This window comes from Bombina bombina, chromosome 7 (genome assembly GCF_027579735.1).
Source record: "Bombina bombina isolate aBomBom1 chromosome 7, aBomBom1.pri, whole genome shotgun sequence".
NCBI classification, from domain to species: Eukaryota; Metazoa; Chordata; class Amphibia; order Anura; family Bombinatoridae; genus Bombina; species Bombina bombina.
The window spans coordinates 601,886,863-601,901,104 of NC_069505.1; the positions used below are offsets into that span (position 1 = coordinate 601,886,863).

Here is a 14,242-nt window from a genome sequence, read left to right on the forward strand (position 1 = left end):
GTCTTTGACAGACAAGAGACGTCTAAAATTGATTTCAGCTTGTCGAAACCTTCAGTCACAATCATTCCCTTCGGTAGCCTTATGCATGGAAATTCTAGGTCTTATGACTGCTGCATCGGACGCGATCCCCTTTGCTCGTTTTCACATGCGACCTCTTCAGCTCTGTATGCTGAACCAATGGTGCAGGGATTACACAAAGATATCTCAATTAATATCTTTAAAACTGATTGTACGACACTCTCTGACGTGGTGGACAGATCACCATCGTTTAATTCAGGGGGCTTCTTTTGTTCTTCCGACCTGGACTGTAATTTCAACAGATGCAAGTCTTACAGGTTGGGGAGCTGTGTGGGGATCTCTGACGGCACAAGGAGTTTGGGAATCTCAGGAGGTGAGATTACCGATCAATATTTTGGAACTCCGTGCAATTTTCAGAGCTCTTCAGTCTTGGCCTCTTCTGAAGAGAGAATCGTTCATTTGTTTTCAGACAGACAATGTCACAACTGTGGCATACATCAATCATCAAGGAGGGACTCACAGTCCTCTGGCTATGAAAGAAGTATCTCGAATTCTGGTTTGGGCGGAATCCAGCTCCTGTCTAATCTCTGCGGTTCATATCCCAGGTATAGACAATTGGGAAGCGGATTATCTCAGTCGCCAAACGTTGCATCCGGGCGAATGGTCTCTTCACCCAGAGGTATTTCTTCAGATTGTTCAAATGTGGGAACTTCCAGAAATAGATCTGATGGCGTCTCATCTAAACAAGAAACTTCCCAGGTATCTGTCCAGATCCCGGGATCCTCAGGCGGAGGCAGTGGATGCATTATCACTTCCTTGGAAGTATCATCCTGCCTATATCTTTCCGCCTCTAGTTCTTCTTCCAAGAGTAATCTCCAAGATTCTGAAGGAATGCTCGTTTGTTCTGCTGGTAGCTCCGGCATGGCCTCACAGGTTTTGGTATGCGGATCTTGTCCGGATGGCCTCTTGCCAATCGTGGACTCTTCCGTTAAGACCAGACCTTCTGTCGCAAGGTCCTTTTTTCCATCAGGATCTCAAATCCTTCAATTTTAAGGTATGGAGATTGAACGCTTGATTCTTGGTCAAAGAGGTTTCTCTGGCTCTGTGATTAATACTATGTTACAGGCTCGTAAATCTGTATCTAGAGAGATATATTATAGAGTCTGGAAGACTTATATTTCTTGGTGTCTTTCTCATCATTTTTCTTGGCATTCTTTTAGAATTCCGAGAATTTTACAGTTTCTTCAGGATGGTTTAGATAAAGGTTTGTCCGCAAGTTCCTTGAAAGGACAAATCTCTGCTCTTTCTGTTCTTTTTCACAGAAAGATTGCTAATCTTCCTGATATTCATTGTTTTGTACAAGCTTTGGTTCGTATAAAACCTGTCATTAAGTCAATTTCTCCTCCTTGGAGTTTGAATTTGGTTCTGGGGGCTCTTCAAGCTCCTCCTTTTGAACCCATGCATTCATTGGACATTAAATTACTTTCTTGGAAAGTTTTGTTCCTTTTGGCGATCTCTTCTGCCAGAAGAGTCTCTGAATTATCTGCTCTTTCTTGTGAGTCTCCTTTTCTTATTTTTCATCAGGATAAGGCGGTGTTGCGAACTTCTTTTGAATTTTTACCTAAGGTTGTGAATTCCAACAACATTAGTAGAGAAATTGTGGTTCCTTCATTATGTCCTAATCCTAAGAATTCTAAGGAGAAACCGTTGCATTCTTTGGATGTTGTTAGAGCTTTGAAATATTATGTTGAAGCTACTAAGTCTTTTCGAAAGACTTCTAGTCTATTTGTTATCTTTTCCGGTTCTAGAAAAGGCCAGAAAGCTTCTGCCATTTCTTTGGCATCTTGGTTGAAATCTTTAATTCATCATGCCTATGTTGAGTCGGGTAAAACTCCGCCTCAAAGGATTACAGCTCATTCTACTAGGTCAGTTTCTACTTCCTGGGCGTTTAGGAATGAAGCTTCGGTTGATCAGATTTGCAAAGCAGCAACTTGGTCCTCTTTGCATACTTTTACTAAATTCTACCATTTTGATGTGTTTTCTTCTTCTGAAGCAGTTTTTGGTAGAAAAGTACTTCAGGCAGCGGTTTCAGTTTGAATCTTCTGCTTATGTTTTTCATTAAACTTTATTTTGGGTGTGGATTATTTTCAGCAGGAATTGGCTGTCTTTATTTTATCCCTCCCTCTCTAGTGACTCTTGCGTGGAACGATCCACATCTTGGGTAGTCATTATCCCATACGTCACTAGCTCATGGACTCTTGCTAATTACATGAAAGAAAACATAATTTATGTAAGAACTTACCTGATAAATTCATTTCTTTCATATTAGCAAGAGTCCATGAGGCCCACCCTTTTTGTGGTGGTTATGATTTTTTTGTATAAAGCACAATTATTCCAATTCCTTATTTTATATGCTTTCGCACTTTTTTCTTATCACCCCACTTCTTGGCTATTCGTTAAACTGATTTGTGGGTGTGGTGAGGGGTGTATTTATAGGCATTTTGAGGTTTGGGAAACTTTGCCCCTCCTGGTAGGAATGTATATCCCATACGTCACTAGCTCATGGACTCTTGCTAATATGAAAGAAATGAATTTATCAGGTAAGTTCTTACATAAATTATGTTTTTTACCAGTGAAACCAATATAACATCTCAACATTCACAAATATACATTTCTGACATTCAAAAACAAAACAAAAACAAATCAGTGACCAATATAGCCACCTTTCTTTGCAAGGACACTCAAAAGCCTGCCATCCATGGATTCTGTCAGTGTTTTGATCTGTTCACCATCAACATTGCGTGCAGCAGCAACCACAGCCTCCCAGACACTGTTCAGAGAGGTGTACTGTTTTCCCTCCTTGTAAATCTCACATTTGATGATGGACCACAGGTTCTCAATGGGGTTCAGATTAGGTGAACAAGGAGGCCATGTCATTAGATTTTCTTCTTTTATACCCTTTCTAGCCAGCCACGCTGTGGAGTACTTGGACGCGTGTGATGGAGCATTGTCCTGCATGAAAATCATGTTTTTCTTGAAGGATGCAGACTTCTTCCTGTACCACTGCTTGAAGAAGGTGTCTTCCAGAAACTGGCAGTAGGACTGGGAGTTGAGCTTGACTCCATCCTCAACCTGAAAAGGCCCCACAAGCTCATCTTTGATGATACCAGCCCAAACCAGTACTCCACCTCCACCTTGCTGGCGTCTGAGTCGGACTGGAGCTCTCTGCCCTTTACCAATCCAGCCACGGGCCCATCCATCTGGCCCATCAAGACTCACTCATTTCATCAGTCCATAAAACCTTAGAAAAATCAGTCTTGAGATATTTCTTGGCCCAGTCTTGACGTTTCAGCTTGTGTGTCTTGTTCAGTGGTGGTCGTCTTTCAGCCTTTCATACCTTGGCCATGTCTCTGAGTATTGCACACCTTGTGCTTTTGGGCACTCCAGTGATGTTGCAGCTCTGAAATATGGCCAAACTGGTGGCAAGTGGCATCTTGGCAGCTGCACGCTTGACTTTTCTCAGTTCATGGGCAGTTATTTTGCGCCTTGGTTTTTCCACACGCTTCTTGCGACCCTGTTGACTGTTTTGAATGAAACGCTTGATTGTTCGATGATCACGCTTCAGAAGCTTTGCAATTTTAAGAGTGCTGCATCCCTCTGCAAGATATCTCACTATTTTTGACTTTTCTGAGCCTGTCAAGTCCTTCTTTTGACCCATTTTGCCAAAGGAAAGGAAGTTGCCTAATAATTATGCACACCTGATATAGGGTGTTGATATCATTAGACCACACCCCTTCTCATTACAGAGATGCACATCACCTAATATGCTTAATTGGTAGTAGGCTTTCGAGCCTATACAGCTTGGAGTAAGACAACATGCATAAAGAGGATGATGTGGTCAAAATACTCATTTGCCTAATAATTCTGCACTCCCTGTATATACAGCTCTGCTGTGGTGCTCTTTGCCTCCTCCTGCTGACCAGGAGGCGTAATCTCATAAGTAAGGTTGAAATCTGTGGACTCGTCATATCGTAAAAGAAATAAATTTATCAGGTAAGCATAAATTTCCTTTTTACTTAAGCACCGGTCTGTATTGAACTTTTTGCCTACACTAAATACCAATGCCTTGAAGAGCCTCTATCTATTAATGTATAAAATATCAGCTATTAAAGGGACACTAAGCCCACATTTTTTTCTTTCATGATTTAGACAGAGCAGCAATTTTAAGCAACTTTCAAATGTACTTTTATTAACAATTGTCCTTATTTCTCTTAGTATCCCTTGTTGAAGGAGCAGCACTACTGTGAGCTAGCTGAGCTGAGCCAGTGACAATAGACATAGATGTGCAGCTAGCTCCTGAATCTACCTAGGTATCCTTTTCAACAAAGGATACCAAAATAATAAATTAAGAAAAATTTATACTAGAAGTAAATCGGAAAGCTGTTTCATGCCCCTTTAAGGGCAAACACTTTTTCACTCCTACTCCCTGACTGCGCCTTTTGTATGAAACGTGTTTTTGTCTCTGTAGGAATACACCATTGTAAAGAAGAATTCCCCCCACAACTGCAGTCAGCGGCTGACGGGAGAGGTGAGCGCTGCTGGGGAATGTGACATAATAGTAACATGAGGGGACAATGACTTATCTGTCCGTGTGTGTTTATTTACTACCGGCTGTCTGTGTCTCATCAGGTTCCCAGTAACATTCTACTGACTCATCAGACAGAGTTGGTCCCTGTGTTATCACTGATTATTCTGTGTATATTTACTACCTGCTGTCTGTGTCTCATTAGGTTCCCAGTAACATTCTACTGACTCATCAGACAGAGTTGGTCCCTGTGTTGTCACTGATTATCATGTGTGTGTATATTTACTACCTGCTGTCTGTGTCTCATCAGGTTCCCAGTAACATTCTACTGACTCATCAGACAGAGTTAGTCCCTGTGTAATCACTGATTATCATGTGTGTGTGTGTATATTTACTACCTGCTGTCTGTGTCTCATCAGGTTCCCAGTAACATTCTACTGACTCATCAGACAGAGTTGGTCTCTGCGTTATCACTGATTATCATGTGTGTGTATATTTACTACCTGTTGTCTGTGTCTCATTAGGTTCCCAGTAACATTCTACTGACTCATCAGGCAGAGTTTGTCCCTGTGTTATCACTGATTATCATGTGTGTGTATATTTACTACCTGCTGTCTGTGTCTCATGAGGTTCCCAGTAACATTCTACTGACTCATCAGACAGAGTTAGTCCCTGTGTAATCACTGATTATCATGTGTGTGTGTGTATATTTACTACCTGCTGTCTGTGTCTCATCAGGTTCCCAGTAACATTCTACTGACTCATCAGACAGAGTTGGTCCCTGTGTTGTCACTGATTATCATGTGTGTGTATATTTACTACCTGCTGTCTGTGTCTCATCAGGTTCCCAGTAACATTCTACTGACTCATCAGACATAGTTGGTCCCTGTGTATTCACTGATTATTGTGTGTATATTTACTACCTGCTGTCTGTGTCTCATTGTGTTCCCAGTAACATTCTACTGACTCATCAGACAGAGTTGGTCCCTGTGTTGTCACTGATTATCATGTGTGTGTATATTTACTACCTGCTGTCTGTGTCTCATTAGGTTCCCAATAACATTCTACTGACTCATCAGACAGAGTTGGTCCCTGTGTATTCACTGATTATTGTGTGTATATTTACTACCTGCTGTCTGTGTCTCATTGTGTTCCCAGTAACATTCTACTGACTCATCAGACAGAGTTGGTCCCTGTGTTGTCACTGATTATCATGTGTGTGTATATTTACTACCTGCTGTCTGTGTCTCATTGTGTTCCCAGTAACATTCTACTTACTCATCAGACAGAGTTGGTCCCTGTGTTGTCACTGATTATCATGTGTGTGTATATTTACTACCTGCTGTCTGTGTCTCATTGTGTTCCCAGTAACATTCTACTTACTCATCAGACAGAGTTGGTCCCTGTGTTATCACTGATTATCATGTGTGTGTTTATTTACTACCAGCTGTCTGTGTCTCACTAGGTTCCCAGTAACATTCTACTGACTCATCAGACAGAGTTGGTCCCTGTGTTATCAGTTATTATCATGTGTGTGTTTATTTACTACCAGCTGTCTGTGTCTCATTAGGTTCCCAATAACATTCTACTGACTCATCAGACAGAGTTGGTCCCTGTGTATTCACTGATTATTGTGTGTATATTTACTACCTGCTATCTGTGTCTCATTGTGTTCCCAGTAACATTCTACTGACTCATCAGACAGAGTTGGTCCCTGTGTTATCACTGATTATCATGTGTGTGTATATTTACTACCTGCTGTCTGTGTCTCATTAGGTTCCCAGTAACATTCTACTGACTCATCAGACAGAGTTGGTCCCTGTGTTATCACTGATTATCATGTGTGTGTATATTTACTACCTGCTGTCTGTGTCTCATTAGGTTCCCAGTAACATTCTACTGACTCATCAGACAGAGTTGGTCCCTGTGTTATCACTGATTATTCTGTGTATATTTACTACCTGCTGTCTGTGTCTCATTAAGTTCCCAGTAACATTCTACTGACTCATCATACAGAGTTGGTCCCTGTGTTATCACTGATTATCATGTGTGTGTATATTTACTAGCTGCTGTCTGTGTCTCCTTAGGTTCCCAGTAACATTCTACTGACTCATCATACAGAGTTGGTCCCTGTTTTATCACTGATTATCATGTGTGTGTATTTTTACTACCTGCTGTCTGTGTCTCATCAGGTTCCCAGTAACATTCTACTGACTCATCATACAGAGTTGGTCCCTGTGTTATCACTGATTATCATGTGTGTGTTTATTTACTACCTGCTGTCTGTGTCTCATTAGGTTCCCAGTAACATTCTACTGACTCATCAGACAGAGTTTGTCCCTGTGTTATCACTAATTATCATGTGTGTGTATATTTATTACCTGCTGTCTGTGTCTCATCAGGTTCCCAGTAACGTTCTACTGACTCATCAGACAGAGTTGGTCCCTGTGTTGTCACTGATTATCATGTGTGTGTATATTTACTACCTACTGTCTGTGTCTCACTAGGTTCCCAGTAACATTCTACTGACTCATCAGACAGAGCTGGTCCCTGTGTTATCACTGATTATCATGTGTGTGTATATTTATTACCTGCTGTCTGTGTCTCATTAGGTTCCCAGTAACATTCTACTGTCTCATCAGACAGAGTTGGTCCCTGTGTTATCACTGATTATCATGTGTGTGTATATTTACTACCTACTGTCTGTGTCTCACTAGGTTCCCAGTAACATTCTACTGACTCATCAGACAGAGTTGGTCCCTGTGTTATAACTGATTATCATGTGTGTGTGTATATTTATTACCTGCTGTCTGTGTCTCATTAGGTTCCCAGTAACATTCTACTGTCTCATCAGACAGAGTTGGTCCCTGTGTTATCACTGATTATCATGTGTGTGTATATTTACTACCTGCTGTCTGTGTCTCATTAGGTTCCCAGTAACATTCTACTTACTCATCAGACAGAGTTGGTCCCTGTGTTATCACTGATTATCATGTGTGTGTGTGTGTATATTTACTACCTCCTGTCTGTGTCTCATTAGGTTCCCAGTAACATTCTACTTACTCATCAGACAGAGTTGGTCCCTGTGTTATCACTGATTATTATGTGTGTGTATATTTACTACCTGCTGTCTGTGTCTCATTGTGTTCCCAGTAACATTCTACTGTCTCATCAGACAGAGTTGGTCCCTGTGTTATCACTGATTATCATGTGTGTGTATATTTACTACCTGCTGTCTGTGCCTCCTTAGGTTCCCAGTAACATTCTACTGACTCATCAGACAGAGTTAGTCCCTGTGTTATCACTGATTATCATGTGTGTGTGTATATTTACTACCTGCTGTCTGTGTCTCATTGTGTTCCCAGTAACGTTCTACTGACTCATCAGACAGAGTTGGTCCCTGTGTTATCACTGATTATCATGTGTGCGTTTCAGGTCCCTATAAAGTGTGACGATGTTGCTGTCTATTTCACTATGGAGGAGTGGGAATATATCGACAGACACAAGCTTTACAACAATGCCATGACAGAGAATCAAACGCTCAGAACTGTGGAAGTCTCTACGCACAAGAGCTCAGGTAACACTGTTTTCTCTTAAAGGGAAAGTCAACTCAAAAACTGTTATTGTTTAAAAATATAGATAATCCCTTTTATTATCCATTCCCCAGTTTTGCATAACCAACACTATTATGCTAATATCCTTTTCTCCTGTTAAGTGTAGTCAGTCCACGGGTCATCCATTACTTATTGAATATTTCTCTTCCTAACAGGAAACTGCAAGAGAATTACCCAGCAGAGCTTGCTATATAGCTCCTCCCCTCACCTGTCATACTCAGTCATTCTCTTGCAGCCTAACTAAAAAGGAAGCTGTAAAAGATCTGTGGTGTTTTTTAACTTAGTTTTATTTCTACAATCAAAAGTTTGTTATTTTTAAATGGCACCGGAGTGTGCTGTTTATTCTCAGGCAGCTTTAGAAGAAGAATCTGCCTGGGTTTTTTTCTATGGTCTTAGCAGACGTAACTAAGACCCACTGGCTGTTTCTCATCTGAGGAAAAGTGAGGTAACTTCAGAGAAGGGGAATAGCATGCAGGGCCCCCCTGCAAATGAGGTATGTGCAGTAAATTATTTTCTGAGGAATGGAATTGACTGAGAAAATACTGCTGATGCCATTGTAAAGTAAGTTCAGCCTTAAATGCAGTGATAGCGACTGGTATCAGGCTGATGTGTGTGTGTGTGTACACTGAATGTATTTTCTAAGGAATGGAATTGACTCTGAAAATACTGTAAATACTGAAATAATGTATGAGCCTTAACTGCAGTAAAAACGACTGGTAGCAGGCTTATTAATAATAATACATAACTTTCAAATGTATGTTTAAAACGTTTACTGGCATGTTAATCGTTTTTTGTGAGGTACTTGGTGATAAAACTTATTGGGGCTTGATTTTTACCACATGGCCATTTTTGTTTTCTGCATAGAAACCGTTTCTGAGCTTCCCCACTGTTGTAATATGAGTGGGAGCGGCCTATTTTAGCGCTTTTTTGCGCAGTAAAAATTCAGTCACAATCTGTCTACTTCATCCTCCATGATCCAGATCGTCTCTAGAGAGCTCAGGGGTCTTCAAAATCCATTTTGAGGGAGGTAATCAGTCACAGTAGTCCTGTGACAGTGTATTTGACTGTGAGAAAAACGTTAATTATATAATTGTTATCCGTTTTTGGGTACTAAGGGGTTAATCATCCATTTGCTGGTGGGTGCAATCCTTTGCTAACTTAATACATTTACTGTGAAAATTTGGTTGCTATAACTATTTTTGTTCATTGTTATTTCAACTGTGTCAGTTTTTCTGTGCTTCTTAAAGGCACAGTAACGTTTTTTATATTGCTTGTAAATTAATTTTGAAAAGTATTTCCAAGTTTGCTAGTCTCATTGCTAGTTTGTTTAAACATGTCTGACACAGATGAATCTCTTTGTTCACTATGTTTAAAGGCCAATGTGGAGCCCAATAGAAATTTGTGTACCAATTGCATTGATGCTACTTTGAATAAAAGTCAATCTTTACATGTAAAGAAATTATCACCAGACGACGAGGGGGAAGTTATGCCGACTAACTCTCCTCACGTGTCAGTACCTGCGCCTCCCGCTCAGGAGGTGCGTGATTTTGTGGCGCCAAGTACATCAGGGAGGCCCTTACAAATCACTTTGCAAGACATGGCTACTGTTATGACAGAAGTATTATCTAAGTTGCCAGATTTAAGAGGCAAGCGCGATAGCTCTGGGTTAAGGATAGAGCGCGTGGATGAGATGAGAGCCATGTCAGATACTGCGTCACAGTTTGCAGAACGTGAGGACGGAGAGCTTCATTCTGTGGGTGACGGATCTGATCCAGGGAGACTGGATTCAGAGATTTCCAATTTTAAATTTAAGCTAGAGAACCTCCGCACATTGCTAGGGGAGGTATTAGCGGCTCTGAATGATTGTAACACGGTTGCAATTCCAGAGAAATTATGTAGGTTGGATAAATACTATGCGGTGCCGGTGTGTACTGACGTATTTCCTATACCAAAAAGGCTTACAGAGATTATTAGCAAGGAGTGGGATAGACCTGGTGTGCCTTTTACCCCTCCTCCCATATTTAGGAAAATGTTTCCTATTGACGCCACCACACGAGACTTATGGCAGACGGTCCCTAAGGTGGAGGGAGCAGTTTCTACTTTAGATAAGCGTACCACTATCCCGGTGGAGGATAGTTGTGCCTTTTCAGATCCAATGGATAAAAAATTAGAGGGTTACCTTAAGAAAATGTTTGTTCAACAAGGTTTTATTTTACAGCCCCTTGCATGCATTGCGCCTGTCACTGCTGCGGCAGCATTCTGGTTTGAGTCTCTGGAAGAGGCCATTCGCTCAGCTCCATTGGATGAAATAATGAACAAGCTTAAAACACTTAAGCTAGCTAACGCATTTGTTTCTGATGCCGTTGTGCATTTAACCAAACTTACGGCTAAGAACTCCGGATTCGCCATCCAAGCGCGCAGAGCGCTATGGCTTAAATCCTGGTCAGCTGACGTGACTTCTAAATCTAAATTGCTTAATATTCCTTTCAAAGGGCAGACCTTATTCGGGCCCGGCTTGAAAGAAATTATTGCTGACATTACGGGAGGTAAGGGCCATGCTCTACCTCAGGACAGGGCCAAATCAAAGGCCAAACAGTCTAATTTTCGTGCCTTTCGTAACTTCAAGGCAGGAGCAGCATCAACTTCCTCCGCTCCAAAACAGGAAGGAGCTGTTGCTCGTTACAGGCAGGGCTGGAAAGTTAACCAGTCCTGGAACAGGGGCAAGCAGGCCAAGAAACCTGCTGCTGCCCCCAAGACAGCATGAAGAGAGGGCCCCCTATCCGGAAACGGATCTAGTGGGGGGCAGACTTTCTCTCTTCGCCCAGGCTTGGGCAAGAGATGTCCAGGATCCCTGGGCGTTGGAGATCATATCCCAGGGATATCTCCTGGACTTCAAGACTTCTCCTCCACGGGGGAGATTTCATCTTTCAAGGTTATCAGCAAACCAAACAAAGAAAGAGGCGTTTCTACGCTGTGTACAAGACCTCTTACTAATGGGGGTAGTCCACCCAGTTCCGCGGACGGAACACGGGCAGGGATTCTATTCAAATCTATTTGTGGTTCCCAAAAAAGAGGGAACCTTCAGACCAATCTTGGACTTAAAAATCCTAAACAAATTTCTAAGAGTTCCATCATTCAAAATGGAGACTATTCGAACCATCCTTCCCATGATCCAAGAGGGTCAGTACATGACCACGGTGGACCTAAAGGATGCCTACCTTCACATACCGATTCACAAGGACCATTACCGGTATTTGAGATTTGCCTTCCTAGACAGGCGTTACCAGTTTGTAGCTCTTCCCTTCGGATTAGCTACGGCTCCAAGAATCTTTACAAAAATTCTAGGATCACTTCTGGCGGTACTAAGACCGCGAGGCATAGCGGTGACTCCGTACCTAGACGACATTCTGATACAAGCGTCAAGTTTTCAAACTGCCAAGTCTCATACAGAGATAGTTCTGGCATTTCTGAGGTCGCATGGGTGGAAGGTGAACGTGGAAAAGAGTTCTCTATTACCACTTACAAGAGTTCCCTTTCTAGGGACTCTTATAGATTCTGTAGAGATGAAAATTTACCTGACAGAGGCCAGGTTATTAAAACTTCTAAATGCTTGCCGTGTCCTTCACTCCATTCCACACCCGTCAGTAGCTCAGTGCATGGAAGTAATCGGCTTAATGGTAGCGGCAATGGACATAGTACCATTTGCGCGCCTGCATCTCAGACCGCTGCAATTGTGCATGCTAAGTCAGTGGAACGGGGATTACTCAGATTTGTTCCCCCTACTAAATCTGGATCAAGAGACCAGAGATTCTCTTCTATGGTGGCTCTCTCGGCCACATCTGTCCAAGGGGATGACCTTTCGCAGGCCAGATTGGACGATTGTAACAGACGCCAGCCTTCTAGGCTGGGGAGCAGTCTGGAATTCCCTGAAAGCTCAGGGATTATGGACTCAGGAGGAGAAACTCCTCCCAATAAATATTCTGGAGTTAAGAGCAATATTCAATGCTCTCCTAGCTTGGCCTCAGTTAGCAACTCTGAGGTTCATCAGATTTCAGTCGGACAACATCACGACTGTGGCTTATATCAACCATCAAGGGGGAACCAGAAGTTCCCTAGCGATGTTGGAAGTCTCAAAGATAATTCGCTGGGCAGAGTCTCACTCTTGCCACCTGTCAGCGATCTACATCCCAGGCGTGGAGAACTGGGAGGCGGATTTTCTAAGTCGCCAGACTTTTCATCCGGGAGAGTGGGAACTTCATCCGGAGGTCTTTGCTCAACTGGTTTGTCGTTGGGGCAAACCATATCTGGATCTCATGGCGTCTCGTCAGAACGCCAAGCTTCCTTGTTACGGATCCAGGTCCAGGGACCCGGGAGCGGTGCTGATAGATGCTCTGACAGCCCCTTGGGTCTTCAACATGGCTTATGTGTTTCCACCATTCCCAATGCTTCCTCGTTTGATTGCCAAGATCAAACAGGAGAGAGCTTCGGTGATTCTGATAGCGCCTGCGTGGCCACGCAGGACCTGGTATGCAGACCTAGTGGACATGTCGTCCTGTCCACCGTGGTCTCTGCCTCTGAGACAGGACCTTCTAATTCAGGGTCCTTTCAAACATCCAAATCTAATTTCTCTGAGGCTGACTGCATGGAGATTGAACGCTTGATTCTATCAAAGCGTGGTTTCTCGGAGTCGGTTATTGATACCTTAATACAGGCTAGGAAGCCTGTTACCAGACAAATTTACCATAAAATATGGCGTAAATATTTACATTGGTGCGAATCCAAGAGTTACTCATGGAGTAAGGTTAGGATTCCTAGGATATTGTCCTTTCTACAAGAGGGTTTAGAAAAGGGCTTATCTACTAGTTCGTTAAAGGGACAGATTTCTGCTCTGTCTATTCTTCTACACAAACGTCTGGCTGAAGTTCCAGACGTTCAGGCTTTCTGTCAGGCTTTAACTAGGATTAAGCCTGTGTTTAAGTCTGTTGCTCCGCTGTGGAGCTTAAACTTAGTTCTTAATGTTCTTCAAGGCGTTCCATTTGAACCCCTTCATTCCATTGATATCAAGTTGTTATCTTGGAAAGTTCTGTTTTTGATGGCTATTTCCTCGGCTCGGAGAGTCTCCGAGTTATCTGCCTTACATTGTGATTCTCCTTATCTGATTTTCCATTCAGACAAGGTAGTTCTGCGTACTAAACCTGGGTTCTTACCTAAGGTAGTTACTAACAAGAATATCAATCAAGAGATTGTTGTTCCATCTCTGTGTCCTAATCCTTCTTCAAAGAAGGAACGACTTTTGCATAATCTGGACGTAGTCCGTGCCCTGAAATTCTATTTGCAGGCAACTAAGCATTTTCGTCAAACTTCTTCCCTGTTTGTCGTTTACTCTGGACAGAGGAGAGGTCAAAAGTCAAAAGGCTTCGACTACCTCTCTCTCTTTTTGGCTTCGTAGCATAATACGATTAGCCTATGAGACTGCTGGACAGCAGCCTCCTGAAAGGATTACAGCTCATTCTACTAGAGCTGTGGCTTCCACCTGGGCCTTTAAAAATTAGGCCTCTGTTGAACAGATTTGCAAGGCTGCGACTTGGTCTTCGCTTCACACTTTTTCAAAATTTTACAAATTTGACACTTTTGCTTCCTCGGAGGCTGTGTTTGGGAGAAAGGTACTTCAGGCAGTGGTTCCTTCTGTTTAATGTTCCTGCCTTGTCCCTCCCTTCATCCGTGTACTTTAGCTTTGGTATTGGTATTCCATAAGTAATGGATGACCCGTGGACTGACTACACTTAACAGGAGAAAACATAATTTATGCTTACATGATAAATTCCTTTCTCCTGTAGTGTAGTCAGTCCACGGCCCGCCCTGTTTTTACGGCAGGTCTAAATTTTAATTAAACTCCAGTCACCACTGTACCCTATGGTTCCTCCTTTCTCGTATGCTTGGTCGAATGACTGAGTATGACAGGTGAGGGGAGGAGCTATATAGCAATCTCTGCTGGGTAATTCTCTTGCAGTTTCCTGTTAGGAAG

General features: G+C 42.4%; 1 protein-coding gene across 1 annotated transcript in view; it reads left to right on the plus strand.

Annotated features, from left to right (window-relative positions):
- The window catches only part of LOC128667210 (zinc finger protein 391), a 75,696-nt gene that overhangs the window by 40,765 nt on the left and 20,689 nt on the right, over window positions 1-14,242 (plus strand). Inside the window, exons 3-4 of the mRNA XM_053722144.1 lie at window positions 4,547-4,606; window positions 8,039-8,180. Of these exons, the coding sequence (XP_053578119.1) occupies window positions 4,547-4,606; window positions 8,039-8,180 (202 nt within the window). The remainder of the gene's footprint in view (window positions 1-4,546; window positions 4,607-8,038; window positions 8,181-14,242) is intronic.